Genomic DNA, 27762 nt, shown 5'->3' with positions numbered 1-27762 from the left:
AAGAACTACTAATCCCCGTTTTAACTCTTTTTTTTTTCAACTAGCCTCTGTACCTGAAAGCAAACATATGTTACAGAGACTCTGTTCAGACGTTTTATGATCAGAGATTTCAATTCCAACTGCTCAGAGGCCAATATCCCGCTTGTCCAAAGCCAAGTGCTTAAAAGCGTGTGTCCTCGTTGGCCAACAGAAAACCTGGCAGCTCTCAGGTGGAAGTGAGTGGATTTTTGTGGACAGGAAACACAGCTGAGAAGCTCTTTTGCTGTTGAAACAAGAGTTCTTTGTTTATATTTATGTTCTTTGTCATTTCCACTGAAGTGGAAGTTCAAACTGTGGATGTCCTTGTTATAAACCTGCCCCTAATCGGCCTGCTGCCAGCTTCAGTTGAGCTGTGTCCAGAAGAAGTTTTACAGAGAACTGGCTGGCATAGTATTTCAAAATCTCTCACATGGTTTTGACAGTGAATGTTTATATCTAAGCCTCTCTTGAGCTTCTGCAGAATAATGCAGTTCACTCCAACTTTAGCTCTTTTTTTTTCATGGCAGTGTCCTGGTGTTAAACTGTGCTTCCTGGAAACATTACAGCCATCAAATCTGTTTGCCCTCACTGACCTCTTTTCTGCTGTTAGTTCCTCTTATCACTCGTTATGTCTTGTTCTCTGTTTGGTGAATCAGTACTTGGAAATCTGCTGGTGCATGTTGAAGAGAGTAGATGTTACTGTGTGCAGAAGATAAAGAGAAACATTATTCACTCTGAAAGGTTATGCAAACTCTTGTGTCTATGAATGAGTTGTAATATATCATTGAGAAGTTTATTCAGTTGAGAAGGTGAATTTGTCATATCTTAGTAATTAGTTACACAGAAATCTTTGTTTCAAGCCTTTTATTTTGTTAAATTTGATCATTATAGTTTATTGAAGTCTAAACTTCTGTATCTCAGAGGTGTACACAAATAAAAAATTATGATATGAGCCTGTCAGCCTGTATGTACTATACACACTCAACACTTGGCGCTACCTTTGCATAGATTTGTGCATTAATGCAGCGTAGTATGGAGCATATCAGCCCATGTTTCTTCTGAAATGTTGATATATCTTCCTCTCGACGGTGCTATCTATGGCAAAATATCATTTCCCTCTACTTATTTTTTTCTTTAATTTTTCTAAGAAATTGCTGTAGCCTATTTCCTGGATTTGTCTGTGTGTTTGGCAGACTTCACCTAAAGCGATTCTCCTCCAAAATTTCTTCAGAATTGTCTCAAGACTGTAGTTAATAGTGTTTCTTGTGCATCTGTTTCTACCATTCTTCTTCCTTCTACTCAACTGTGCCAGGGTGCCTGTGCATCCTTAAAAAGTCTTAAATTTGTGCATCTAAAAGTAACACAATATTTCTTAAACTAAATTTTAAAAAATGTAACTTAGTTTTAAATACAGGGCTTAAATTTTGTTATGGCAAGACTATTTCTTACCTCACACTAAGTGTAATCTTTGTTTCTTGCGAGGCAAAATTTTTCATTCTGTTCTACGACTTCAGGCATTTAAAGCTACTATACCCTTGCTAGCTAGCTAGTTCATGTTTTTTTTGCATCTATCATGGGTAATTATAAATTTAGCTGGATGACATTTGTCTGTACCACTGGCTCATGTCTGCTGCTAATCCATATTATGTTATGTCTGCACCAAAAAGCTTAGTGGTACTACTGCTGTATTAAATATGCAGCTTTCTTTTGTACATTTTTGTCATAATACTGGTCTTAAATGTCTTTCATAAATGTCCTGAAAGGCCTTAAAAAGACTTAGATTTGAAACTGTGTTTCCATTAATATAGTTGGATTCATCAGCTTCATTAGCGATGACCTTTTGTGACTCCCCCTCTATGCGGAGGGCGTCATTGACTGAAGTCAGCAGCCATCTCCAAAATAGTGTAGTCCTTAATAGAAGAAGTCTATATTTAAAATAATTTTTCTAAACTGAACCGTAACAGAAATAAATTCATGAGTGTCTAATACTATAAGTTTCAGATTTGGAATTGAATTGCCAAAATAAATCAGCGATTCAATGATAGCGTAAATTGCAATGCACCTGTATTCTAATTTCAGCATTTCTTTTTTATTGTAGTGACGACATTTAAATGCAAAAGGTTTAAGTCAAAGCCGAGGCCTCCTGAGTTTATCTCCCCCCCCCCCCCCCCCAGATGAGTTAAATTTAGAGACCAACAGTGGCGTCCTCAGCAGCTGTTCAGCACCATGTCCTTAAGACAGAAACAGCAAAACATAATCACAGTCACTGTCTCGCAGCTTTACTCTGACTGACTTTCTGTAACTCATTCTTTTTTTACCTTCTTATTATGTCACTGCTAATGTCCTGTTACTTCTTTATTTTTCTAATGTCTTTCCTTCTCATTTAAAAGTTGAGAGTAAAAATAGGAAGCAAGACAGCAGCAGAAAGACATTTAGATTTTTGCCTGTTTCCCATTTCTGTTTGCAACACCCTGACAAATTAGCCACATTTGGATGGGGCATGACTCACGCTCTGCTTAAGTGTGTGTGCTGCTGTTGCCAATGCAAGTGTGTGCGCGCGAGTGAGTGTGTAAAATATATTTAGCAGAGAGCGATGAGTCACAGCAGCAGCAGCAGCAGAACTCTGGGAAGGGATTATGTTACCCTGCTGCTGCCGCTCATCAGCAGCCGTCTTACTGCTGCCTCATGTGTGGTCCTCTGATTTTAGCATAATTTATGCCCTCACTCCTACGTGAGATTGGAAAATACGTACCGCCGTACCGCTTCAAGATTCCACTGTTCTGATAAGCTTCTAACCCTGCAGCTATCAAGAAAGGCAGGAGGCTATTCGAATGTTATGGCTGTGTAACATGACACAATAGTTCTCATCTTTGTTATATAACATGACTTATGTATAGAATTGCTAGAAGTTGTTTATTGAAATCTACTTTCGTTTGAGCATTATCTTTAAAAGACATATATTACAACTATGTCTCACAATAACCAGACTTTATTCTGCTCACTGGCTGTTCCTGTGTTTGGTTTTGTGGAAAGACTGCAATCTCTGAGAAAATTGTGCTATGAGGTTTTCCTCAAACGTCTCTCCATGTCATTTGCAAAGTAGGCACTCTGAGGTCCGAGAACATGAGGAGAGATCGCAGAGGAAGTCACGGGATTCTTACACACTATGAGGGTGTGATAAAATTGATTTCAGGATTTTCTTGGTGAAATAAGCATAGATGGTACTGGTTAAGTCTGGACTTTTTTCACTGGGCTTTAAAGTCAGGCCTTTAGTCACCTTATTTTTTCAACCTTGCTTTGCCTTGCAGAAACCTAATATATATACCATCTGTCAAGTTTTTATTGACAAGATGACATTATCCAGATAAATTATTGAAATCCAGCACCTATTACCTTTATCATACAGTCCAGGTTAAACCCCCAAAAATCTTAGAATGCTCCACAGATTGAACCCCACACCCTTATCACCCTTATCGACTTCCTCATCTCCCTTATCATACTGCACAGATTGAATCCGACCCCTTATCACCCTTATTGGCCTCCTTATCCCCATTATTGTACTTGTGATATTGAGCCCCATTCCTTATGATGCTAATTCCACCCTCTTATCACCCTAATCAACCCCCTTATAACCTTTATCATACCCCATGGATTAAGCCTCACTCCCGTATCACCCTCATCAACCCCCTTATCGCCGTTCTTGTACTCATCATCTTGAACCAAATACTTTATTGGTTGACCTTTTCACACCACCAATTTCCCGTTCCACTTTCACTACACCCATGAATTAACCAACTGAAACAGAGCGTATGGAAAATTGATGGTGCAAAAAGGAAGATAAGGGCAATAAGAGTGGTAGGCTTCAATTATTTATTGAAGTCTTTTAATCCATCAACTTGTTAATTAAAATTGGACAGATGGTATCTATATTACTGTTTTTCTTGTCTTGCCTTGGTCTTCCTTCTGTTGGGGCAGTCAGTGGATGCTGAAGGGAAACGGTACTCACAACTCTCCATGCTTCATGTGGCTTTCAGATTAGCTCAAGAACAGTGAGAGTAGCTCACAGTTCTTGAGATTACAGAACAGTATTGTTCCATTATATTACTTCCAATATATGCAGAAAATAAATATTTCCATAAATAATGGAAAGTCCTTCTCCATAAATAATGGAAATACTTATGGGAAGTAATATTTCCATAAATATTACTGTCAATATATTGTTACACCACTGCACTCTAGATCTATAGAGACATGTTCTTTGGAGTGATGAATCGTGCCTCTCTGTCTTACATCTCAGTGGATGAGTTTGGATTTGGGAGCTGCCAAAAGGATGGTGTAATGTCTGGTGCTGAGAAAATTATGGTTTTAAGAAAATAAACTCTTGTATTTCATTATCCCGAGTCATTTGGGCTAATTTCATACTGTCAACCATATGGGTTAGGGATTTATCTCCTGTTGTTCCAGGATGATTATGGACCATTGTAAGGTCCACAATCACCTGAATGAGGGAGTTTGGTGTGAAAGAACTTGGTAGGTCTGATCCCTACCTGATGGAGCACGTTTGGAATAAGTTAGAACGAAGACAGCGAGCCAGGCCTTCTCGTCCAACATCAGTGTCTGACCTCACAAATGAACAAACTTCTATATCCTGTTGAAAGCTTTCAGAAAAAAGTGTTTGCAGCAAGGTAGTCAAACTTCAGATTTCAGAAACTTAGATCTTTTGGGTGAGATGATTAAGAGTAGATCCATTCATTTAAGTCTTTAGTTTTATCTATTTAGATTCCAGAAAGAGAAAGTACAAACAAGGTCAGACATTTATTGCCACACAGTTCTGTATTGCTGCAGAGGTATTTTTGGCAGGTTTAAAAATGTGACATTTATGTGATAAAAGGCAACAGCTGACTTTATATTGTTCCCTTTTCCAATTTCTAGGTTGAAAATAGTGAAAATCTCCTTCAAGTGCAAACAGTTTTTCATCCAGCTGAGAAGAGAGGCGGTGGGTGTACACACACAAACATGCTCACGCCCTCACGCCAACACATACACAACATATACACTGTCTTTTCCTACCCACTGCTCAGTAACAAAACAGCTGGAGTTCAGACACTGTTTTTTATTGGGTCAGCTGTATGAACCTACCTTTATACAGGTGCAGCATTTCAGCTGTGCTGCGTCTGTATCCGTTTGTGTAATCAGTTGTCAGATTAACCCCCTGCTGACTTTGTCCTAACATGCATTAATTCCCTGTGTAAATCTTTTGTTTCACATTTAAATCTGTTTGTTTTCTTTCATCCTTTTTCTCACTGTACAACAATTTTTCATGTTTTTTAAACCAATTCTATGTTAAAAGACCATTTTAATAATATTTTGGTGGCTGAAAACTTACAAAGCTTAATAGTAGCAACATAAATAACTCACTATGTGGCTTCTAAATATTTTTAAAACAGTTTCTAATTTTAAAAGTGTTGTGATGTTATGCATCTGTGCTTCCATATATGGACAATATAGAACAGCAGAGTTTTACAACAAAAACAAGTTTTAGCACAGCTGAAGAAAAAGATTAAAAGTCTTTTGCACATGTTGCGTTTCAGGCTATTATCTGGAGTTGGAAAAATTAGAGGTTAAGATTAGAAAAAAATTAAACACCGTGTGCTGCTAACTGCTAATGTTGTAAAGTTTACTGTTCTGTCACTGGTTTCTCTGTCTGTCCAAAGTCTGATGTTGCCTTGGAAGCATGTGAACTTTAAAAAGAAAATCTGTTCAGATAAATTTATTAGATATTCATGTGGTATGGTTTTCTTAACAAAGTTAATAGGCAGTTTTAAATGTGTAGAATTTGTTTTAAGTTTTTTCTGGGTAATAAAATGGAGGATGAAAAATATTTGGAATTTCTGTCTTTGTCCAATTATCTATCCATCTAAACCAATTAGTCGTCCATTCATTAGGCATTCATCATCCATCCATGTTGCATCCATCATCTATTTGTCATCCATCCATCTTACATCGATTCATCTTGCATCCATCATCAATCCATCTGGCCCTCTGTTTGCTTATCTATTAGTCAATTCTTCCATCCATCTTCAATCTGTTTGGCTATTTGGTACTCCACTCATCCATCTGGCTTTTGCTAGGCCATCCATCCATTAATTTGACTTAGCCCTCCATAAGCTGCAATGTTTCTTCCTGCATGCAGGCAGAGACTCGGGAGACACTGCTGGGCTTCAACATGGTCAACTACCGGGCCTGTAAGAACTTGTGGAAGGCCTGCGTGGAGCACCACACCTTTTTCAGGCTCGAGCGGCCCATCCCCCCACAGAAAAACTTCTTCGCTCACTACTTCAGCCTGGGCTCAAAGTTTAGATACTGGTAAGAAGATCATTCCAACATGTTCTCCTAGAGGAGCAATTTTGCCCTGTCATTTCTCTTTGGTCCAGACATTGTTCTCAATTTTCTTTAAAAATTTTTGACTTGTGATAAAGTTTACAGACTAACAATGATGCCTCTGCTCCCTTCGGATAGAACTCATTTGAAATGTGTCTTTTATCCCCACAGTAAATTCACCCCATGTGAACTCCTTTTCATTCCCAGCTAACCTTTTTCAGTTCCCTTTTCTATGAAAGGCGGCTGTGAAAAATGAAGGGAGCCCTGTGATGTATTATTGAGTAGCAGTGATGCAACGTGAGCGAGCCTTGTCTGATGTTTGGCTCAAATGTGTTTTTGCCCTCGAGATATCTCCACACTTTCCTATAAAGATCATTTTTGGAATCATTTCTGTATTGCAGTTATGATGTGACTTTGGTTTAAAACAGATTTTAAAACTGAGGCATTAGGACTTGCTAAACTAAATTCTCTTTTGTTTTAATATTCTTAAACCTTGTTAAACAGTTCTTAAGAGTAACTGGGTACTTGAAATCCTTGAAAATGCTTTCAATGTGTGAAAGTGGCCAGATTTGTGTATGGAGTCATAGAAAGTGCACAGCTTTTAAACAGTGTTCAATCTAACACTTTATTAAAGGCCTAAATTTGGAAAAACATTTGCAGTTCTAAGCAGATATTTTTTTCACACAAACTAAAAAGATACAGATTCATTTTTTTCCACCGACTGAAGTTAAATCAGATCAAACTTTTCTACTTTTAGGTTAGTTACTAAAATTACTAAAATTGGGGTGTTTTTTTGTTAAATTAGTTTTTTTTTTCTTTTTGTTTTTATATTAGCTGTACAATAAAACCACATTATTGATAACAGCAATAATTTTTTTTTTAAGTTCTTCTGTATTGTTTTTAACTCCAAAGTGTGGAACTGGAAAAGTTTGATAACTTATCTTGAAAATGGTTGAAAAGTGCTTAAATTTCACTGTGGGAAAAGTGAACAATACCCATATTAAGTATTAATAACAGTTAACAGTTATTAACTGTTGTTTTTCTCGTTTTTCTCTTTAGTGGGCGGACAGAAGTGCAATCTGTGCAGTATGGAAAGGAGAAAGGGATCAAGGACAGAGTTTTTGCCAGGTAGTTAAAAACCTTCTGTCCTTTGTGGTTAGATGGAAGCAGCCTAATTTCCTCTTCCGTTTTGACTCAACTTGACTCCACTGTACTCACTTTTGCTTTGTGGGCAAATTCTGATAGCCTGCATTTATTAACGGCTCATCAATCCACTCAATAATCAAAATGACTCGATTGATCGGTGTTTGTGTTTCAGCCAAAAGGGCATCAGTTTGAAAACCTGGTGCCTTAATGTGCTAAGACTTTAACCACCACACCTTTCACTTAGATACCTGTTTGTGATTCATCAGATTTTTAAAAAAAAAATATACCAATCATCTCTCTAATATTGCTTCCTAGTATTTTCCATCTCTAGTCTAACAACATCAGCACATTTAGGTACAGACTGAGTCCGAGATAAATGTTTCAGTCCATCAGTTCCTGGAAATTGTGAGGCCTTGTTCTACTTTTCTAGCTTTTAAAGATGCAGTTGTGTTGAAATTTTTGGGAAGTTTGAGGGCATTGAACTCCTTAATGTGTCAAACTTCTCAGAAGTGTGTCATGATACAATTTCCCAAATAAATTAGCTACAGCCAGCTTTACATATGCATCTCAGCTTAGAAGCAGCATGCCATGAACAGGCTCCTTCTTTAGCAATAGGCTTTTGTGGTTTAACCATTTTTTTATAAAGTACCAGTGACTGTCAAGTCAGCAGTCTTCACCATAATGTGGTCATAAAACAACATTTCTGTTTTAAAAATCCCTTTTTATTGGTAATGTTTGGAGAAACAAAACTGGGTTTGGGTTTTTGGAGAAATAAAGAATGAACTATGTCTCTCTATCTGCAGTGACTCTATTCCACTGAATAGTCACTGCAGATCACATGTGTCCTGCAAATCACATTAGTTCTTTCAGCTAGCTGCGTTCTTCATCGATGCACGAGCCGAGTGATCCTGTGCTAAGAGTTGTCGGTTTGAGTTTTGGTGAGGACCAGTTCAGAGAATGGGGGGTTTGACAAAATATGACTTTCATGTTTTGATTTCAATGACTACATTAAATTAACTTTTTAGTTATATACTCGGTGTCAGATGCAACAAACTCTGAAACATTGTCCTATTTCACAAATGGTCCAGAATTATTTTAATCAGTTTAAGTTGCATTTTCCTATTTCTGCATGTAAACCTCAAACTGGCCTTTATTTCTTTCTTTCTTCCTGTCAGACTAAGATTATGCATATATGTGTGACCAAAGTTCAGTAAATGAATGTGTGACTCACAAGAACTATGACTAAAAATATGACATCAACGTATGGACTGATGTGGTTGATCAGACTAATGCCAGATTAGAAAAAGAGGTTTTGATTCTGAAACTAAAAGAGCTAGGTGCTAGCTGCTATTCTTACATTAAAACATCTTCAACCCTCTTCATTCTTCATTCTGTGAGGTGCCTGCTTTTTTACTCTTTTGTTTCTTTAAATGGCGGTTACAGCATCCTGCCTACACCAAGGACACAGTACAGAAAACATAAAGCAAACTAACTGGTAGCTGTCGTGAATAAAGTGGAGGCAAGCTAAGTTGTGTTTAAATGTGACATAAATGCACTGAGACTTTCATATTTAGTTTTGCTTTAACTGGAAATCGACATTTTCTGAGCAGGTCTCCCAGCAAGCCATTGGCGAGGAAGTTGATGGGCGGGACCGACTGGGAGTCGGTAAGCAGGAACAGCCTATCAGACGAGAGACTGGAAACCCAAAGCCTGCCCACACGTTCGCCACCTGGAACGCCGAACCAGTGAGTTGTAACAGATTTTAGTCCTTCATGATTTCTTTTATAAAGATGTTCCATAATAATATGCCTCAGCCACCTTACAGGTTGTTGCATATGTTTTAGATGTCGGAATGAATTAGGCTTGCATATACAGTGATTTGCAGATGTTTACCCCATTTTAATGCATTTTATTATTATTTTAATATTTAGAACCAACAAATTTTTTTTAAATATCGATGTAATGGATGCGTTTTTTTGTTGAATGGAATACGTTTTGTATCAAATTTCCACAACAGAATAACATTACATTGAAAATTCTGCTTTTTTTGGGAAAATTATCTTCTACAAACATGAGCAACCCATAGAAAAACATTATTAATCAATTTTTGCAAATGTTGTATATTTTTTAAACCTAAACACAGAAATAATGGTATATTTAGTATAATAATAGTATATGTTCATTCCTAATTTTAATTTGTTTTTTTTTTATGAAAGGTTATGTAACATTTGCAGCTTTGAACTAGTTTTATTTACCTGGACTGAGGTAAAAATGGCTCTTTGTTTTGTGAAGGTTGCAGGTCTCTGGTTTAGCACATAAACCCTGATGGAATATAAAGATATTTGTGGAAACATTCAAGTTGTGTGATTAGTTTTGAAAAGCCTACTTCTATAAGCTCCGTTTCCATTGACCATATCCCTGTGCAAATTGGAATTACAAAAATAAATTTGCTTAATTGAAACTCACTAGTTTTGAAAAACAGCTCTTGTTTTTTGATTAAAAAGTTTTTGTGCTAAGATGAGGTGTATTGAAACACCTTTTCGCTATGCATGAGTCATATGATCAACAGCCAGATGTTGAAACTGGCAGAAGAAATGAAGAAGACGACAGGAAGTGGTAGGAGGGTGGTGGCATGGCAGGTTTTTTAATCATTTTGCATGAATAAACCTATTCACGTGTAATTGCATTTCTTATTTAATGGAAACACCACAATTGCAAAATTGTGTATTTTTGATATTAGTGGAGCATTGACAAAGTTTTGTGCACATTTGTAATGAAAACGGAGATATACTTGTAAACTAGAAAGTGCAACAATAGTGCCATAAACACGATACAATACGTTTAAAATTCAAAGCCAATAGAATAGAAATCTAAATATGGCAAATGTAATATCTGTGACGCACCAACACTGATTTTATGTTGAAATTAAACCCCTTTTGTTTGTTTTTGCCAGGAACTCGCTGTTTGTCCAAGACGGCACACGGCTACGCCCGTCGTCGGTTGGCCACCTGGTTGATCATGTGATCCACGCTTCGCCCAGCCTACCTGTCTTCTCATCCAATCACAAGTCAGCGTCGTCCACGCAGGCCAACAGCATCAGCCTGGACTCGACACCGTCAGTCGAACATTTTTGCTAATCATCATCCTCATTTGAATATTTCCATTCCTTCCATCTTCCTTTCTTCTTCTTTTCAAAACAATGTCTTCCTCCTCAGGGAAACCATCAGCTTTGACTTGGCAGAGCATTAGTTAGATCATAATTTCACTGCTTCATAAATAAAACATCTTCTCAGAACAGCCAGCCTTTAATTTAGCAGTTACATTTTCCTCATCAGCGCTAGTCTCTCTGTTTTGCTGCGCTGACGGGTTTATTTTTGTCCCTTTAAACGTCTTTCGGTGTCTGTGGCTTCTCCCAGCAGTTCACACCCTCTCCCAGTGTCACTTAGCTTGCCCTGCTGGAAAGATGAGCCCTTTGAAAAACAGCCCGTAAAATGTGTTTATAGCAGCAGAGCAGGGTGGAGGAGATTGAACAACAAAACTTAAGTAGATCTGGGTTCATCCTCAAACTGCTCATGCCCTATAAAATATCTGGTAAAGTTCTTTAAGGCCCCAAATTGCTGTTTCTAAAGTCTTACAGGGAAAGTAAAGAATTAAAGAGCTGCAACAGTTTTCAGAGCGATGAAGTTGAATCAAAGTGTCACTAATTGTCCAAAGCCAGAGCCACAGTTATTGTTCTCCTACCGGTTATCCTATTGTATTTAGGATAAAATAAACTTACAAGAAACATTATTTTCTTAATACTTTCCTTTCTCAAGTTGACCATAGTGTCCTGCAAAGTTTTTTTGAAGGAGACAATTTGAGGAAGAAAACTCTGATCTGTTTGAAGCACAGCTGTGTTGTCAAAACAGCCAAAGATTGAGCTTCTTAGCTACGAACGCTCTAGGGGGATCAGTTGCTAAACAAAGTATTAATAGTAAAGTGGAAAAGTAACTCAGGCCCACTGCTGAGCAGGGTGGAGGATCTGTGATAGTGTGGCCCTATTTTTCTTCCCAAGGCCCTGGAAAACTTGTAATGGCAAATGGCATCACAGACTTGTACAGATCTAGAGTCAGGAACATGGCAGCTGACATCTCTGCAGACTCCACACATCCTGGACACAAATGTACAAATGTCTACCATCAGGTCAGCGTCATTTGCAGAAACCAGCCACTACAGAGACAGTTTCTTCCAGCACCCAACAGCCGGAGTACTCAGCTCCTGGGCTGTGAAAAAAACTAAACAAAAAAAACATATTTGCACCTTCTTTTTTTCTGTCTTCCTCTTAAAAGAAACTATTTGGCTGCAAAAACATGTTAATATGTATTCTTTAGCCTTATTTTATTTGCCCTAAATGTATTTATTAAAACATACGTATGTACGCGTTGAGTGCTTGAAAATCAGTCAGATACTTCACTTTTGGAAAAAACCAAACTGTTGCTGTCTTCCAGAAAACTACAAATAAGTTGTCTAAATGACCGGAGTAACAATGGAATGATTAGATACAAAATCAAGCTATTTCCATGATCATTTTAGTCCTCAGACCGAGATGTTTAAAATAGAAATGGTTATCATGTGTCAAAGATATCTCTCTCTGTATTTTCCAATCTTGTTAAATATTTTTGAAAGCAATGTGTGAAATTATGTTAATCTCACTAAAAAATATTTATTTAAAGACTTATTTGACCATCTTTAACAGGGGTCAACTAACCTTGCGTGGCATTGCATCACACTGCATTTTTGATCAAATTCCCCAGTTTTTTCATCCATCCATTTTCTGTACACCCTTCTCCCTAGTGAGGTTAGGGGGAGAGGTGCTGGTGCCTATCTCCAGCGAACGTTTTGGGCGAGAGGTGGGGTACACCCTGGACAGGTCGCCAGGGCAACATAGAGGCAGACAGGACAAACAACCATGCATACACACACTCATACATGTTTTTGGACTGTGGGAGGAAGCCGGAATACCCGGAGAGATTCCGCTCGGGGAGAACATGTAAACTCCATACATAAAGACCCCAGGCCAGGAATCGAACCCAGGACCTTGTTGCTGCAAGGCAACAACTCTACCAACTGTGCTAGGTTTTATGATCTTATAATTTATATTTTTCTGCATTAAAGATAATCTTTTGAGCATAGTCTTATTATCTTACTGGTGTTCATGCAATGCACTATATTACACTGTTGATGGTAAATTTAGAGTGGATTGACCTTCATATAAGCAGTCTATGTTAGGTATTTTCACTTTTTGGCACGGTAACCGTGACAAAGGATGCTTTTTTAATCCGTTCATATCCACTTTGGCTCTTTCTAATATCAGATATTTCTGCAAACTTCCCAGGAGTTTGAAGTTTTTAAAGCTTCGGTGGCTCTAATGTCTATCTTTCACCAGCTCCATTATAGCGTCTGTGGAAAAGATTTGGTCCCAATCCACTTCCTTCGCAATAACCATCTGATTGCTGCAGATTATAATGCTGCATTTTTTTCCTCTCTTACAATTTATGTTCCTGATGGAAAAGACTAAAAATGCAACTGCAGATTTGCCATCCTGACTGATTTCCTGGTTCACCACTTTACTCAAGCCTATAATCCTGATCTTCCCAATGTTTTTCCCTGATTTTCTTTGCTGAGAGTCTATATTTCCTCTGCAGGAGAAGTAGTTACTCACTCTGCGATTCACTCAGCAACGCAAAAATCTAAATACAACACTGTGTTTTAGTTGAATCGTGCTTTGGGTGGGATTGTTTCTCAAGTTATTTTGCTTAAACATTTGAAATTGTGTTTTTTTTAAAAAAATAAAAAAAAGCTTAGTGCTCGGTTTCTTAATCTGGTGTCTGATTAGTTTTAACTCAGTCTGCTTAACAATCCTCTACACAGATATGATTTCTTCTTTCTTTGCGTATTCTCACATTTTTCAATGTTTCAGATAAAATTTTAGTATTAAACAATGATACAGATGATTCCAGACTTGTAGAGTCAATAAATATCTACAACAGAACCTGTATGTCAACATGATGTAGAAAACCTAGAAAACTAACACATATTTAAACAACTCAAAATTAAAGAACGAATTGGTGCCTATAAAATTAAGGCTGCAAAATGTCTTAAACTTATTAAAAAATATATTTTGGCCTTAATCACAAGTCTTAAATTTTGTTGTGGCAGAGCTATTTACAGTTTACCATCTTTTGTACATTTCTATTGTAACATAGATCTTAAAAAGGCTGTAAGTCTTAAATTTGAGTTAAATTTGAAACCTGCAGAAACCCTTCTACAAATCCTTCCTGCTAACAGCATCATCATCAATATCGATTCTTTGAAGATAGTTCAATCAATCAGTCAAGTTTATTTGTACAGCACATTTCAGCAACAAGCACTTCAAAGTGCTTTACATCACAAAATACAAAATCATAATAGACACCATACAGTCCACAATTAAGAAAACCAGTAATGAAAATTACATTTTAATGAATGCAGTGTGTCATTTATTATGAATACTTGGATAATTTGAGTTACGACATTTAATTTCCCTTTGGGAATTGAATTGAATCTGAATCATTAAATGTGAAACGTAAATGACTAGTTTTACATAAGGCGTTCAGATGTTTGCAGATCCATTACGTGTGTCTGCCTCTTGTCTGTGCAATCACAGTAAAGGAGGTGGATGTGCCATCTCGGCTCCGTCCTGCTGTGCACCGTCTCAGCCTGACCTGGTTTTGACCCGTAGTAAATGTCAGCCTGTGTGCGTCTGTTTAAGACACAAAGTGGCACCAGTTGCAGCAGCCAAAACAAATGCGATGCTTTTTGACTGATGCTCCCTTCCCCCAAGGAATGCCGGTTCGCAGCCTTTTTCCCCTCACACAGAAACGCACACAGAGTGAAACGACTGGCTTTTTAACCCACAAAGGAGTGCTGCTGAAAGCTTTAACTGACTGACCATGTTGTTTCCCCCTGCGCACTAACGGTCTTTTACTGTCTGCTTGATGGAGACGGAGCGTGAGGGGTGCTTGTTTTCCTTCCCTTTGCTGCCTTTTTATTGAGGTTAATGCACTGGGACAAACAGTTATTACCTCTTTTCTGTCTATTTTTTCCTTATGCTCATTTATACTTCTTTTTCCTTTCCTTTAAATTTACAGTATGTTTGGAAATAAATTTGTATAGTAAAGACAGGCTCTACCATATCATGCAAAAGAAACGTCAGCAGACGCCTTGAAAATGCTTCAGTTTTTCCTTTGTATCTACTTTTTTATTGCAAAGGTCTGCAACTTTTACAACCTAAAGAGCCATTTTTTCTTACAGGCCAGCCAAATAAAACTCGTTTAGAGCCGCAAATCTTGCACGACTTTTTGAAAACAACTTACAGTCTTAGACAAATATCTGCTATAGGAAATTTGATAGTTTTACTTCAATTTTTAGGATATGAAATAAAGGTAAACATCAAATTGAGCAAAAAGAGGCTGAATTTCTTTTTTTTTTTTTTTTTTTTGTGGGATGGAAAATTATGTAAAAAATGAAACCTTGTGACTTTAGTGTAATTCCTTATGGAAATTCAAGTCAAATATTGACTTCTGTATAACTGTTAAAAACTTGTGTTTGTTATTTCTAAATTTAAAAACATCTGCTCGTTCTTCTTCATTTTTAGCCAGTTATTAAGAGCTATTGTGGAAGGACCCTTGTTCTACTGCGATATAAACATCTTTTTCTTCTTCTTCAGGTCTCCCGATGGGGTAGATGGTCAACCTCCAGCTCTGCCCCCGAAGCAGCTGAGCAGGAAAACACTGAGCCAGATTATTCAGGCGCATTCGCAGCAGAGTCTCTTGGACAACCACCTCAATGAGATGTACGACGTTCCTGTCAACGCCGACAAAACCACGGTGAGTGGGCCCGATGGAGGCACTCTTAAAGCCTCGCAGAACATTGTTTATCTGCACATCGATAATGGGGTTGTTCGTTGACACATGAGAAAAAAGTATTACAAATAAATGTAACTTTTGTATCACAACCTCGTATAGACACATGAAAAGACTGAAAAATTAAATCTTTAATTTGAGCTTTAAAAAATACTACAATATTTAGCATCTCTGGTAAATATTGTAGCAGGGATGCTACAATATTTAGCATCTCTGCTAAATATTGACAAGAAACCTTAACCAGGTTTCTTGTCAACCTGATTTAGGTTGACAAGAAGCCAACTTTAAACCAGGTTGATTTCTTGTCTAACGAACCATTTATTTATTATTTTGGCGGTTTGTGATGGATCATTATTCCACTAAGAGATCTAGTGGTGATTCTTTTTCAACTCTGTAGCAAAGAACAGCACTTTTCTATTTAAAATCTCCTGGTGTATCACAGTTTATGGTGGCATGTGCTCTAAAAAGGCCTGTAAAAGAAAAACGGGCCCACAGCATCACAGATTCTACACCGTAGTCCAAAGTGGAGAAGAAGTACTTTCCCACATGTTCATCATTTGTCTCCCACCAGAACCAGCTGGGGTTTTTTTTGTTTTTTTTTGAAGAAAATTAATTCTTGTTTACATTTGTGAACATGCGGGGCAGGTTTTATTTTCCTGGTATCACAGATTGTTTTGTTGCTTGACCTCCCACACCACCCTGCTTTCTGTCTATTTAGACAAGATAAATATCTACTTGTTTTTGCCTGATTTGTGACATTTCCAGTTTTTCTTACCTTTACTTTCCCTGACTGTAGATATGGGCATCTTTAGTACCTACTTCTAGAAGACATTTTACGAAAACAAATCAGTGCAGATCTGACTTTCTTATTTTCCTTTCTTTGTTTGTTTGAAGAGTTGCTCAGAGAAATGGGTTTCTGTGTCATATTCAGAAAACAAAAACCAAGAATGTTATAGATTATTAATTAGTAATCACTGTCACTTTGATAAATTCGTAAAAACAAAAGTTAAATTTAAAAAATCTGTCAGTTGCATTGACTTTCAAGAAATTTTTGAAAATGTGCTCAAATTAAAGGTTGAGTTTGGCTAAAAGATTTATTTATCAGAAGGTTTTTCACCATAAACAATGAAGTAACTTTTTACTAATTCATAAAATCTTCCCCCATCAGCAGAGCAGTTATTGTTATATGGTTGTTATGTAACAATATGACTAATATATTCCAAAAAAGACTTATTGTTTTTGTGCAATGCCAAAATATTTTTTTTTCCAACATATTTTCTGCTTTGTCTATAAGACAATGGCAGAAAGAGAGCTTGTTTATAGCTTAAAATTACCTTTGATCTAACAATAATGCCTCGTAGAGTACACTTCAAAAGATTTTAATGCTAAAATAAAAATGAAAATGTTTACTGCTATAAAACAGTCATGCAGCTTTGTCATTTTTTGCCCCCTGGTGGTTGAATTAGACACATTCATGTCTTTGATCTCCCTTACAACTTCAGTATTTATAACAAATGCAGGTCTGTGTGTGGATACAAGTCTAACTCTGTTGTGTTTTTAATGGGTGCTTTCAGCTGAACGGAGTCGTCCCACATGATAATCTAGTCCTGATCAAGATGAGGCCCGATGAACACGGACGTTTCGGCTTCAATGTCAAGGTTAGTTTTAATCCTGTGGTTTACTGGATCATTTATTAGTCTGCAGTCTTTGGTGTACAAATTATTGGATTTTTAACATGTGTGTTTATCTCCAGGGTGGAGCTGACCAGAAGATGCCCATCATTGTGTCTAGAGTGGCCCCGGGAACCTCAGTAAGTTAACGACTGAAACATCTGAGCAGAAACCTTTCAGGACGACAAAAGATCATTTTCTCACCTGTTTCTGCCTTTTCAGGCCGACCTCTGCGTGCCTCGCCTTAACGAAGGGGACCAGGTGGTTCTAATAAATGGGCGGGACATCTCCGACCACACCCATGACCAGGTGGTGATGTTCATCAAGGCCAGCTGTGAAAGCCACTCTGGAGAACTCATCCTACTGGTCAGACCAAACGGTAAATTTTTTTTTACAGTAAAAACAAAGCTTTTGAATTCAAATACTCCCAAAAAAATACAGAGAAGTTAAAGGTTTTATGCTGTAGTTCTGCTTTTAATTAGAAAGCACCAATCCTATTTTTCTGTATGCTTAAAGTAGTTTATAAAAGAGGTTAAAAAGGGATGGTAGCATCAGAAACATCAGCCATACTTGGCTGTTTGGGGCTAAGCTACGGTTGTTGAAAGAGTACTGCACACCATGATGACTGCATAATTTCTATTATATCTATGGAATCATAAAACTGCAAATATATGATTGAAAACGACAAAAATTGAACGATTTATCCATGAGACTGCACCTTTTCAAATACGAAGCACGGTGGTGGCAAGATCATGTTGTGCAGGGTGTTTTGTTGCACAAAATAAATGGCATCAAGAGAAAAAACACATTACAGGGGAAAATTGTAGCATCATTTTAAGAAATCAGCCATATTGTTAGAATACTTAAGGACAACAAAGTCTATGTTTTGCAGTGGCCATCACAAAGCCCAGGTATCAGTCAGTCTGTTTTGATCAATCAGAAAATTGAACTGAAAGGATTTAATATGGTGTGTGCAAGTGAGGTTCCTCTGACATCTCAACTTGAAACCTAAAATGTATGGATTTTTTCAAACAGTATCTTTTGAAAATTATATCCTGATACAGAAAAAAATCTGGTACTTTGTTAATACAACAATATATTGTTGTATTAACAAAGTATATATGTCTGTTAATACAACCAACATTTATTTGTTGGTTGTATTAACAAACAAATACAATTGTTTTTGAAACAATTAAAAAACTATTGTTTTTTTATTGTTATATTGTTGACAATTTATAGTCAACAATTTATGAGTATAAATTGTTGTTTATAGTAAACAATTTGTTGACTATATATAAACAAATTGTAGGACAAAATGCTTTTCCTTTTCTCATCTTGAGCTCCAGAAAAAGTTGTGTGACTTGTTTCCCTGTCTTCCAGCCATCTACGAAGTAGTGGAAGAGAAGGTCGACTCCGAGCCGGAATTTCAGTACATCCCAGAGAAGTCCCTGCAGGATCCCACCCAGCTCGACCAACATGCCTTGAGGGACTCCATGATGGCTCTGAAGGAAGGCCTGAGTAGTGGAGCCATTCTGGCTCAGTTTGATGTAAGAAGAGCAGGTTCACACAGTCAGACTGGCCACATGCATCGGAGAGAGGGAAAGGCTTATCCTGCTGATAATCTCCATCTTTGATCCCACAGCAACTGTACAGGAAGAGGCCGGGGATGACCATGCTGTGTGCCAAATTACCTCAGAACGTTTCCAAAAATCGCTACAGAGACATCTCCCCATGTACGTGTTTGTGTACTTCCTCCCCTCACACTCGCTCCTTTCTCTGCTTGTTTTCATCTGAAATTTCAGAGCTGCAACTAATCAAATTGAAGGGGTAAACAAATCCACATGCTGCAGATTTTTCATTTCACCACAAAAACCTTTTTTACACAATATTAAAAATAAAATAAAAGGATTTGAATGAATAATAAATAATTTCATTTCTTTTTTTAAATAAGAAAATAAATATTTTATTGCCTAAAGTCCAATAACAGCATTACTTCAGTGAATGCAGCAAAGGATTTTTCATCAGCCAAGAAAATGAAAAGCTTTCTGCTCGACTTGGCATTAGTACACTATAGGAATAATCTGGTGAATATTTTTGGGATTAACAAATTAATAGTTTATTAACAAAAGATGCCTAATATGAGTTTAGAGGTAAAGATTTTTTATCTTGTTTTTTGTTTTTATTCATCTTTCATTTTGCCAGAGTAAAAATCCATTGAGATTAAAATCTACTTTTCAAGGGCTAAAGGCAGTAGCAAATACAACACACAGAAATTTTAAATGTATATATTTTTGTACAGTTTTGCTTTATTACTGCTCTCATTATTTTTTCAGAAAATGAGGTTTTTTTGGTCTCATCCTCCAGTTAATAATTGATGGACTACTAAATTAGTTGAGCATTATTTCAATAATCGAGTAATCACAATTAATAATTTCAGCCCTGCTAACTGTGTAGCCTCACTCCTTTTTTCTCTAACAGATGATGCCACACGGGTCGTACTGAAAAGCACAGACGACTACATCAATGCAAACTACATTAATGTAAGTATCTTTCATCTGTTTTTATTGTAGCTCACCTGTGATAAAGCGATACGTTAACATTCTTTCTGACGTTTTCTGCTGCATGATGTTTTCCTCTGTGCAGATGGAGATTCCTGCGTCCAGCCTGATAAACCGCTACATAGCGTGCCAGGGCCCACTGCCCAACACCTGCCCTGACTTCTGGCGGATGACCTGGGAGCAGAGCTCGTCGATGGTGGTCATGCTGACCACTCAGGTGGAGAGGGGCAGGGTATGTGACACCTTTATACCAAAACACCATGACGCTTCTACTGGAGATTTGATTTCAGCTTTCAGGGTTTGTTTCTGTGTGAAGTGAGTTAATACCAGAGAGTTTAAAAAGATAAATGTTTATAGATGGGATGCATCCATCCATCCATCTCTTTTTTATTCATCCATCCATCCATTCATTTTCTGTCATCTGTTAATCTCTTTTTCTGTTGTCCATCCATCCTTTCTTTGTGCTCAGTGGATTTAATTGTCCATTTCCAAAAGTCTAAACTTCTCATGCCTGTCTCGTATGAATTGACTGCCTCATTTATTTTCTTCCTTTTCCAAAATATTTAGTTGGAGACTGCAGTTTTGTCTTTGCTGCATCTCTTCATTCATTCAGTTTCCATGGAACAAACTCATGAAAGAGTGAAACCGGCGTTATGTAACAACAACGAACGCTCCAGAAGCAGTGTTGACACCTGCAGGCTCTCAGAATAAACGCAGATCAGTGATCTGTTCGGCGCACAGATCTGACTGGAACCTTCCGTCTGTGTTTACAGGTGAAGTGTCACCAGTACTGGCCCAACCCAGACAGCAGCGCCACCTACGGAGACTTTAAAGTCACGTGCCACAATGAAGAGGGCAACTCTGCCTTCCTGGTGCGGGAGATGACTCTCACTCACACACAGGTAACACAACACAACACACACACACACACACACACACACACTTATTGAACCAAACAGACTTAGAACCGAGGTGCATTCAGCCCGCTGAGAACCCCGAAGAGGTGTGTTGCCATAGTGACCAGTGTGGGCTGTTCTTTTTCTGGATCCCACTGCTGAGCATCAGTCTCATGCTGTGGGAACTGGTTGCCATGACAACACAACCACCACAGTCGGTCACGCTGCAGGAAGAGAGAGAGAGAAAAGATGAACTAACTGGAGGAACGAAGAGTGGGATGAATAATTTTTTGTTTACAAAAGAGGGAATATGTAAATGAAAAGTTGGATTTATTGCCACACATGGGCGTTTTAACGGTTCTGTGCATTTGATGTTGCGACTCTGAACTTTAGACTGTATCTGCCGTATCTACTCACATCTCAATAGAACATATACTGAAAAACATTTTTATTTCTTTATGTGGTGCTTTTTTTTTTTTTTTTTTCCAGAGTGAGCAGCAGAGAGAGCTCACTCAGCTCCAGTACCTGGCTTGGCCGGACCATGGCGTTCCTGATGACTCTACCGATTTCCTGGACTTTGTGGCTCTGGTACGAAGCAAACGGGCCGGACAGGACCAGCCCATGGTGGTGCACTGCAGGTAGACAATCTCTGAATTATGACAGTAGGAAATCAGTCATGTATTGTGCTTAGATATCCTTCATCTTCAAGCACTACCCTTGTTTAAAAATAAAATTTTATGGAACATGACATAATTTGGCATATATTGGTAAAAGAAACCTCAATTAAGGTACAACACTTGAAATGCATGCAATGTCCTTGTTGGATTTCTATCAACTATGACATAGTAGTAGTTTGCTGGTCTGGAGCATAGATGTGGGTTAACACAATGCCAGGGGAAAGTTATGCAACTGTTGGTGCCCATCAATCAGGGAAGGTGTTATAAGATTCATTACAAACAATCAAAATCCACTGTTTTGCAAAGACAAAGTTATAAAGACCTGCTAATTCATCCTAAGGAGAATGTGCAATCCTAAAAAAATATGGCAAGGAATGTCAGTATATACCATCAAGTGGTCATTATTCTAGAAGAGCATATTAAATGTTAGTTTAAGCAAAAAATATTGACTAATTATGGCATTTTGGAAGAGTTCTTATAACATGGTGGTAAAAAACCAGGACTGCAACATTGCTTTTAAATGAACCACAGGACATTTTGGAACAATTTTCTCTAAAATGTTTAAGTTAACAGAGTGATGATGTTGGAGCAAGATAAGCCATGACAACCAAAAACCAAACAGCTTTAACACTTTACAGCAGATATCAAGCACAGTGGGAAATCCCCCACAGATTAAGGCAGCAAGTCATAAGCCACACCCCTTTGATTCCACAATCCCAACTGCATGATTTGAAAGCTCACACAGCCTCATGATCTCAGCGGACTTAAAAAAATACTTTCAAAAACGCTAGAGGGTTTGTTAGTTTGTTAGTTAGAAATCAAGACATTTTAAAATCACAACAAATCGACTTTAACTCAAAGCACATTTGGTCAAAATGAACATTTAAACGTCATTTTATTAAAAAGATCATAACCTGATATTTAGCCACCCATGAGGTTAAAGAGAATTAAATTTCTTTCCATTCTTCTGTTTTATTTTTTTTTTTTTCAGCGCCGGGATTGGTCGAACAGGGGTTCTGATCACCATGGAGACGGCATTGTGTCTGATGGAGTGTGGCCAGCCTGTGTATCCTCTGGATATTGTCAGAACAATGAGAGATCAGAGGGCCATGATGATACAAACACCAGTAAGTAGACTGGCCATTGTGATCGCGCAGCTGCTTCCTCCTGAAGTGCATCCTTCTGTGTTTCCTTTGTTTTTTCCCGTTTTTCCTCCCTTGTGTCCTTTGTTTCTTCATTTATTTCTTCATTTCCTTCTGTATTCCTTCCTTATGTTATACTCCTCTTTCATCCTTGTGTTCTTCCTTTGTAACTATTTTATGTCCTTCCTTATTTTTTTCCTTGTCTTTCCTTCACATATTTTCTTCTTTGTGACCTTCCTCCCTTTCCTTGGGTCCTACCTCTCTCTTCTTTTATTGTCTTCTTTTTGTGTCCTTCTTGTCTTTTTTTATTTTCTTCCTTGGGTCTTTTGTTTCTTTCCCTCTTTGTTGTACCTCTTTTCCATCCTCATGTTCTTCCTTTTTACTTTTCTTATACCCTTCCTTATTTCATTCCTTTTTTCTCTTCTTTATATATTGCCTTTATTGCATCCTTCCTTTCTTCCTTCTTTGCAACATTCCTCCCTTTACTTGGATCCTACCTCTCTTTTTTCCTTGTGTTTTTCCTTTTGAATTCTTTCTTTTTTTTTCTTTCTTAGGTCTTTTATGTCTTTCCTTACTTGCTCCCTTCCTTTTGTGTCTCCTTCCTCTTTCCTTTTATAGATAATTCTTTCTTTTTTTATGTCCATCTATCCATCCCAGTTTCTGAATTTTGCAGGTTCCATATTTAAATCTTTCCTGCTGTGAAAATATTTGCCATAAATTGACAATGTAATGTAGTATTTCATATTAAAAACATGAACCTAAATAATGGACCCTTGGAAACAGATCAGTGCTTTTAATGTTCTCTTCTGTTTTTGTGCTTTTTTTCTACTCAGAGCCAGTACCGCTTTGTGTGCGAGGCCATCTTGAAAGTGTACGATGAAGGTCTGTTCAAGCCCCAAGCAGCAGCCGTCTACCAGCTGAAGGAGAAGCCAAGGGAGGAAAAGGCTGAGGAGGAAACAAAGAAGGAAGCAAAGAAAGAGGACAGAGGAGAGCCGGAGAAAGTGGAAGAGGAAGCAGAGGCGGCTGTGGTGGAGCTTCTGGAGGGAGGCCTGGACGAGGAGGACGAAGACGACGACGAGGAAGTGGAGGTGTTGGACGTGGGGGAAGTGACGGAAGAGGAGGAGGAGGAGCCAAGCGTCGCGAGCTGCACCAGCGTGACGAGCGAGACCAGCGCGAACCCGGATCCGGATCCCGTTCCTGCTGACCCCTAACCTCAGCGTGGAAGTCTCCAGGAGGAGGAGAAAACAGAAGCACTGTTGCACTTTATGCTGACAAAAACGGAAAAAAAGGACAAACATGAAAACGCTGAACTGAAACATCAACAAAAAAACAGAAATCCAGCTGTGTTGAATAGGTACAGTGACGGGGTGTTTTATGATCAGGGTTAGAAGACAAGTGTACAAAGAATTAAAAAAGTACAAAAAAATAAAGTTTGGATTGGAAAATCGCTGTAGTGCCATAAGTCCGAAGGGGAGGAGCATCCCCATGGATGAAAAGCTCTCCCAACTTTCATTTTTGTTATTTTTTCTTTTCTTCTTTTTTAACCCAAAGGGGTCATCCTGTCCCCTTCTAAGCGAGTCTGCCAGACGGATCTGCCTTTTTTTAAAGTCCTTTTAGCTGATAAAGAAAGAAATCTTATCTTTTGTTCCTCAGACAGAGTATTTATTGTGTTTTAGTTTGTGTCAAACCCTGTCCACTGAACAAAAAATAGCTGTATGTTCTGTTTGTTTGTACGAGTCTAGAGCTTCATGCTTTCCTGATTAAATCGTAGCTAGTGAAATTGTGTTACGCCCCCTGTTCTGTTTTGTTTGAATATTTTTTTATTTTTTTTATTTTTTTTTTTAGTTTTGGGGCTTTTCAAGGGGGAAAAACACAGTGATTTAATTTATTGTATTTGGTTTGAAATCTTCCTCTGCTTTTCTTGTCTACTTTTTTGCCTCTTACTCAATGCTGTGGCATGTTGGGTACTTCTTCCTGCTCTGTGTTTTTGAGCTTGGACGCACACAGACACACACACGCATTCATAGTTTGCAGTCCTCAGGGCCTCTGTTTAGTGGAGATCTTTATTTAATTTTTGCAAATATTCATAGCAGTATTCAGGCAGAAAGAGAAATAGCTACCTGAGCTAAAATTTGAACTCAACAACTGGGATCACTTCTCGTTTTTATCCTGTCAGTGTTCCTGCTGAAGTGTCCTTGAGCCAGACACCAACAGGAAAGCCCTGCATCATTCCAGAAGAAAATCTCCTGTCTGATCAAAATGAGTTTTGCAACACAGATATTTCCAGGTATTTCATGCATTTTTCTTTTTTTGTTTCAGAGGCGGTTGAAAAGCTGCTACAAGTTTTATGCAATCAGTATTTGTTTATTTTTGAGGTGCATCCACCGAAGTAGTTACAGTCAGCTGATCTCAGCCTTTAAAAATAAAAAGGTGAGTGAAACTACCTGTTTTGAACTGGGCTGTGGCAAACAGGATCTTAGTTGTCAGGAAAGACTTCAGAGGCAGGACAAACATTACACATGATCATTTTTTTCCATCTGATCTTCTCCAGAGTGTTTTACATCAATTATGTTTGAGTGATGAAAAACAAGAATGATTGATTTTACCTCACTAGATTTTTTTGAGAGTTTGGTAAGTTATTTTTTGATCTGATTAACTAATGGATTTTTCTGGAAACCCCTGCAGCTCTGCGTTGCTTTGGGGTGTGTGTATGTGTGCGTGAAGTCTTATTTGTGTTGCTCTGTTTCCTTCCTTTGGAGGACTTGCAAAATATAAATTATTTACATTATTTTCCCCTTTTAAAATCAGAAATGTCAGTTTGTTTTTTGGATTAGAAATGCACAGGTTTAAAGTTGAAGTAAAAGGATGCATGGGTTTCATTTATTAAAAAAGATAACTGTGGTGTTTATTTGTATGCATCTTAGTAAATACTACAACTCACTCTCCCGTCAGTTACTGCTACTAGTATTTTAGGGTATTTTTTACCGACTGCAAAAATGGGGAGTAAATTCTTCTTTTCAAATCAACTGAAGCTCAAAAAGAGGGATGGGAGGCTCTGTGAAGATAAATTTTTAGACCTTAGACCTAGAAGAAAAGAATTTTCTCAATTGTAAATTAGGTCTAGACTTTGACGAGGCTATTTTTGAACAGGATTTAAACAGCTCCATCTATTTTCCAATCAGCCACAACCAGCTTTAAGAAAAGCATGCCCACAGCATAACGCTTTCACCACCCAGGTTTACTATATTAACAGTATTAAGATTTTTTTCACACATAAGCTAAAATATTCAGCTTAAACTGGCTCACCTTCTTCCACTTGTTTCCAAACTGCAGATGGGATGACTTTCTTCTTGCCTCCAGTTTGTTCTTGAGCATTCTTACATAAACCCCAGAGACCTGAATAAAGACAGAAATTATACTCTGCTGAACTAACCCAAGTGGACTCTACTTAAAGAAAGTCTCTAACTTTCTCTTATTTTCTGATCACCTTTAATCACTCTAACCATGAATCATTTATCTTCTTCTTGTCAATTATGCACAACTTTGTATTGGCATATTGTTTAGAAATATCAATTACATTGAGTTCCTTGGTTGTAAATTGAACCAAAACATTTTAAAACTTAAAATATTCATAAACCTTTGAACATTTTTACAAGGTACTCCACCTCCTCTTTGCACAAAATTGGAAAAATGCATCCGAATCCACCCGAGTCTTGCTTGAGAAAATATTTACACAGTGTTTGAATCCTCCTTTTTCAGAGAGATGAATCATAATTTTAAGGATGAACAAAGAGCTGCCATCCTCTTCCACTTTTTATTTATTGCTTAAGCTTTCCCTCTAGTGTGTCACCCTCCCAAATTCAGCCCAGCATCCTTCAGTCATCTCTGTGTAGCCCACACAGCATCCATTCTCCTCATTCTTTCCACCCAGATGCCTCTGTTTTCGGTTCATTGTACACAGATCCCACTCTCTCTGCATGGCCTGAAGCAAGACGACACATCTGAGCAGAGTACGCCGGGTCCAGAAGCACAGCTCAGTTTTAAACCAGCTAATCAATGCCTTGCTAAAGAACTGGTTTTAACTGTTTTTGTTGGTGTGCGTGTATGTGTGAGAGAGAGCTTAAAGCTGCAAATCAGCTTAAAAAGAAACTAAACAAAAGCAGAAAATTTCCATAATTTGTTGGGAATTTTATAATTTAAGTGGGGGTTTAAGGCGCTGATTGATAGAAGTCGCGAGAAGAGACAGGATGTGGGGAGGGTTTCAGTTTGTTGTATTTTTGTAAAAAACTAATATCAGTTTTGATTGGTTAGGAGAAGGGGACAGCACTTTGTAGAGAGGCTGGGTGGGCAGGTAGTGCTACTGAACATAAAAAGCAGATCTAAGAGACATAAAGCATTGTTAAAATAAGTACTTTTATTCTTAATTTATCGTTTTTCTTTGAAAATGAGACACCTGTAAAGAACAAAGAAGAGAACTCCTAATGACACAGTGCCACTTGTTCATTTTGTGTAAATATTACTAGACCATGTAAATACAATGTTGTATATGAAAAAAAACTTTAAAATAAAAGGGAAAATCATTTGTGAGCAGAAAAATGGTTTTATTTTTATTTGGATGATTCCAAATGTGACACAAATGCTGTGTAATTCAAAGTTTTGTTTGTTTTATTTCAATCTAAAACAGCGAGTGTATATATTTAAGGAACCACAAAGTGTTTTACCGTATTATAACCTTTGGTTTATTTCCTACCTGTGTCATAAAAAGATGCTTTTGTCCTCAGTTGCTCGTTTTTTATCTGGTATTATGGTTTTACGGTGCTTTGGACATGTCTATAAGCTTGATTCTGAACAATTAAAGCTTGTCTGTCAAAGCATGGAGATGTGGCTTCAGATCACATTGCTTTTCCAGACTATGAAAATCAGATTAGGCAACATCCATCAGCTCATGAGAAAGATTGGATCACAACTGAAGACTTCAATTAATTACAAAGAAACATGGATCCCATGATTTACAAAGCAAATATCTGTGGTTGAACAGTATATTTAGATATTTTAGAGGGATAAATCACACAACCTCAGAAATATAAAATATTTGAAGAAAGGTGTTTCAAATTAACAGAAAAGAGGACCGATGAGGAAAATACACCATTAGGGTCCCAAATGGGTTAGACTAATTATTGTTTTTTTAACTGATTCATACTCCTCTGTCAATTTTGACTTGGGAATTTTGTTTAAAGAAATTACTTTGGGAGCAGTCAGGTAAGTGTCAGGATACATGTTCTCCAAACAGGACTCCATTAAGAATCCAAACTTTATCTGTTTGGAGTTCTG

The 27762-nt window shown here is 37.7% G+C and overlaps 1 protein-coding gene across 1 annotated transcript in view; it reads left to right on the top strand.

The window, feature by feature from the left end:
• The window catches only part of ptpn4a (protein tyrosine phosphatase non-receptor type 4a), a 78263-nt gene extending 50956 nt beyond the window's left edge, over window positions 1–27307 (top strand). The window contains exons 11-27 of the mRNA XM_044131195.1: window positions 4951–5014; window positions 6212–6384; window positions 7459–7527; window positions 9156–9290; window positions 10499–10660; window positions 15293–15452; window positions 17063–17146; window positions 17242–17298; window positions 17381–17537; window positions 18539–18705; window positions 18801–18891; window positions 19637–19698; window positions 19802–19948; window positions 20490–20618; window positions 21102–21250; window positions 22281–22416; window positions 23265–27307. Of these exons, the coding sequence (XP_043987130.1) occupies window positions 4951–5014; window positions 6212–6384; window positions 7459–7527; window positions 9156–9290; window positions 10499–10660; window positions 15293–15452; window positions 17063–17146; window positions 17242–17298; window positions 17381–17537; window positions 18539–18705; window positions 18801–18891; window positions 19637–19698; window positions 19802–19948; window positions 20490–20618; window positions 21102–21250; window positions 22281–22416; window positions 23265–23642 (2320 nt within the window). The 3' untranslated portion in view covers window positions 23643–27307. The remainder of the gene's footprint in view (window positions 1–4950; window positions 5015–6211; window positions 6385–7458; window positions 7528–9155; window positions 9291–10498; window positions 10661–15292; window positions 15453–17062; window positions 17147–17241; window positions 17299–17380; window positions 17538–18538; window positions 18706–18800; window positions 18892–19636; window positions 19699–19801; window positions 19949–20489; window positions 20619–21101; window positions 21251–22280; window positions 22417–23264) is intronic.
• Window positions 27308–27762: the final 455 nt, after the last annotated feature.

The sequence above is a fragment of the Gambusia affinis genome, linkage group LG11, assembly GCF_019740435.1.
Source record: "Gambusia affinis linkage group LG11, SWU_Gaff_1.0, whole genome shotgun sequence".
In the NCBI taxonomy this organism is placed as follows: domain Eukaryota; kingdom Metazoa; phylum Chordata; class Actinopteri; order Cyprinodontiformes; family Poeciliidae; genus Gambusia; species Gambusia affinis.
Note: the sequence above shows the minus strand (reverse complement) of the source record. Positions and strands in the feature narration are given on the sequence as shown.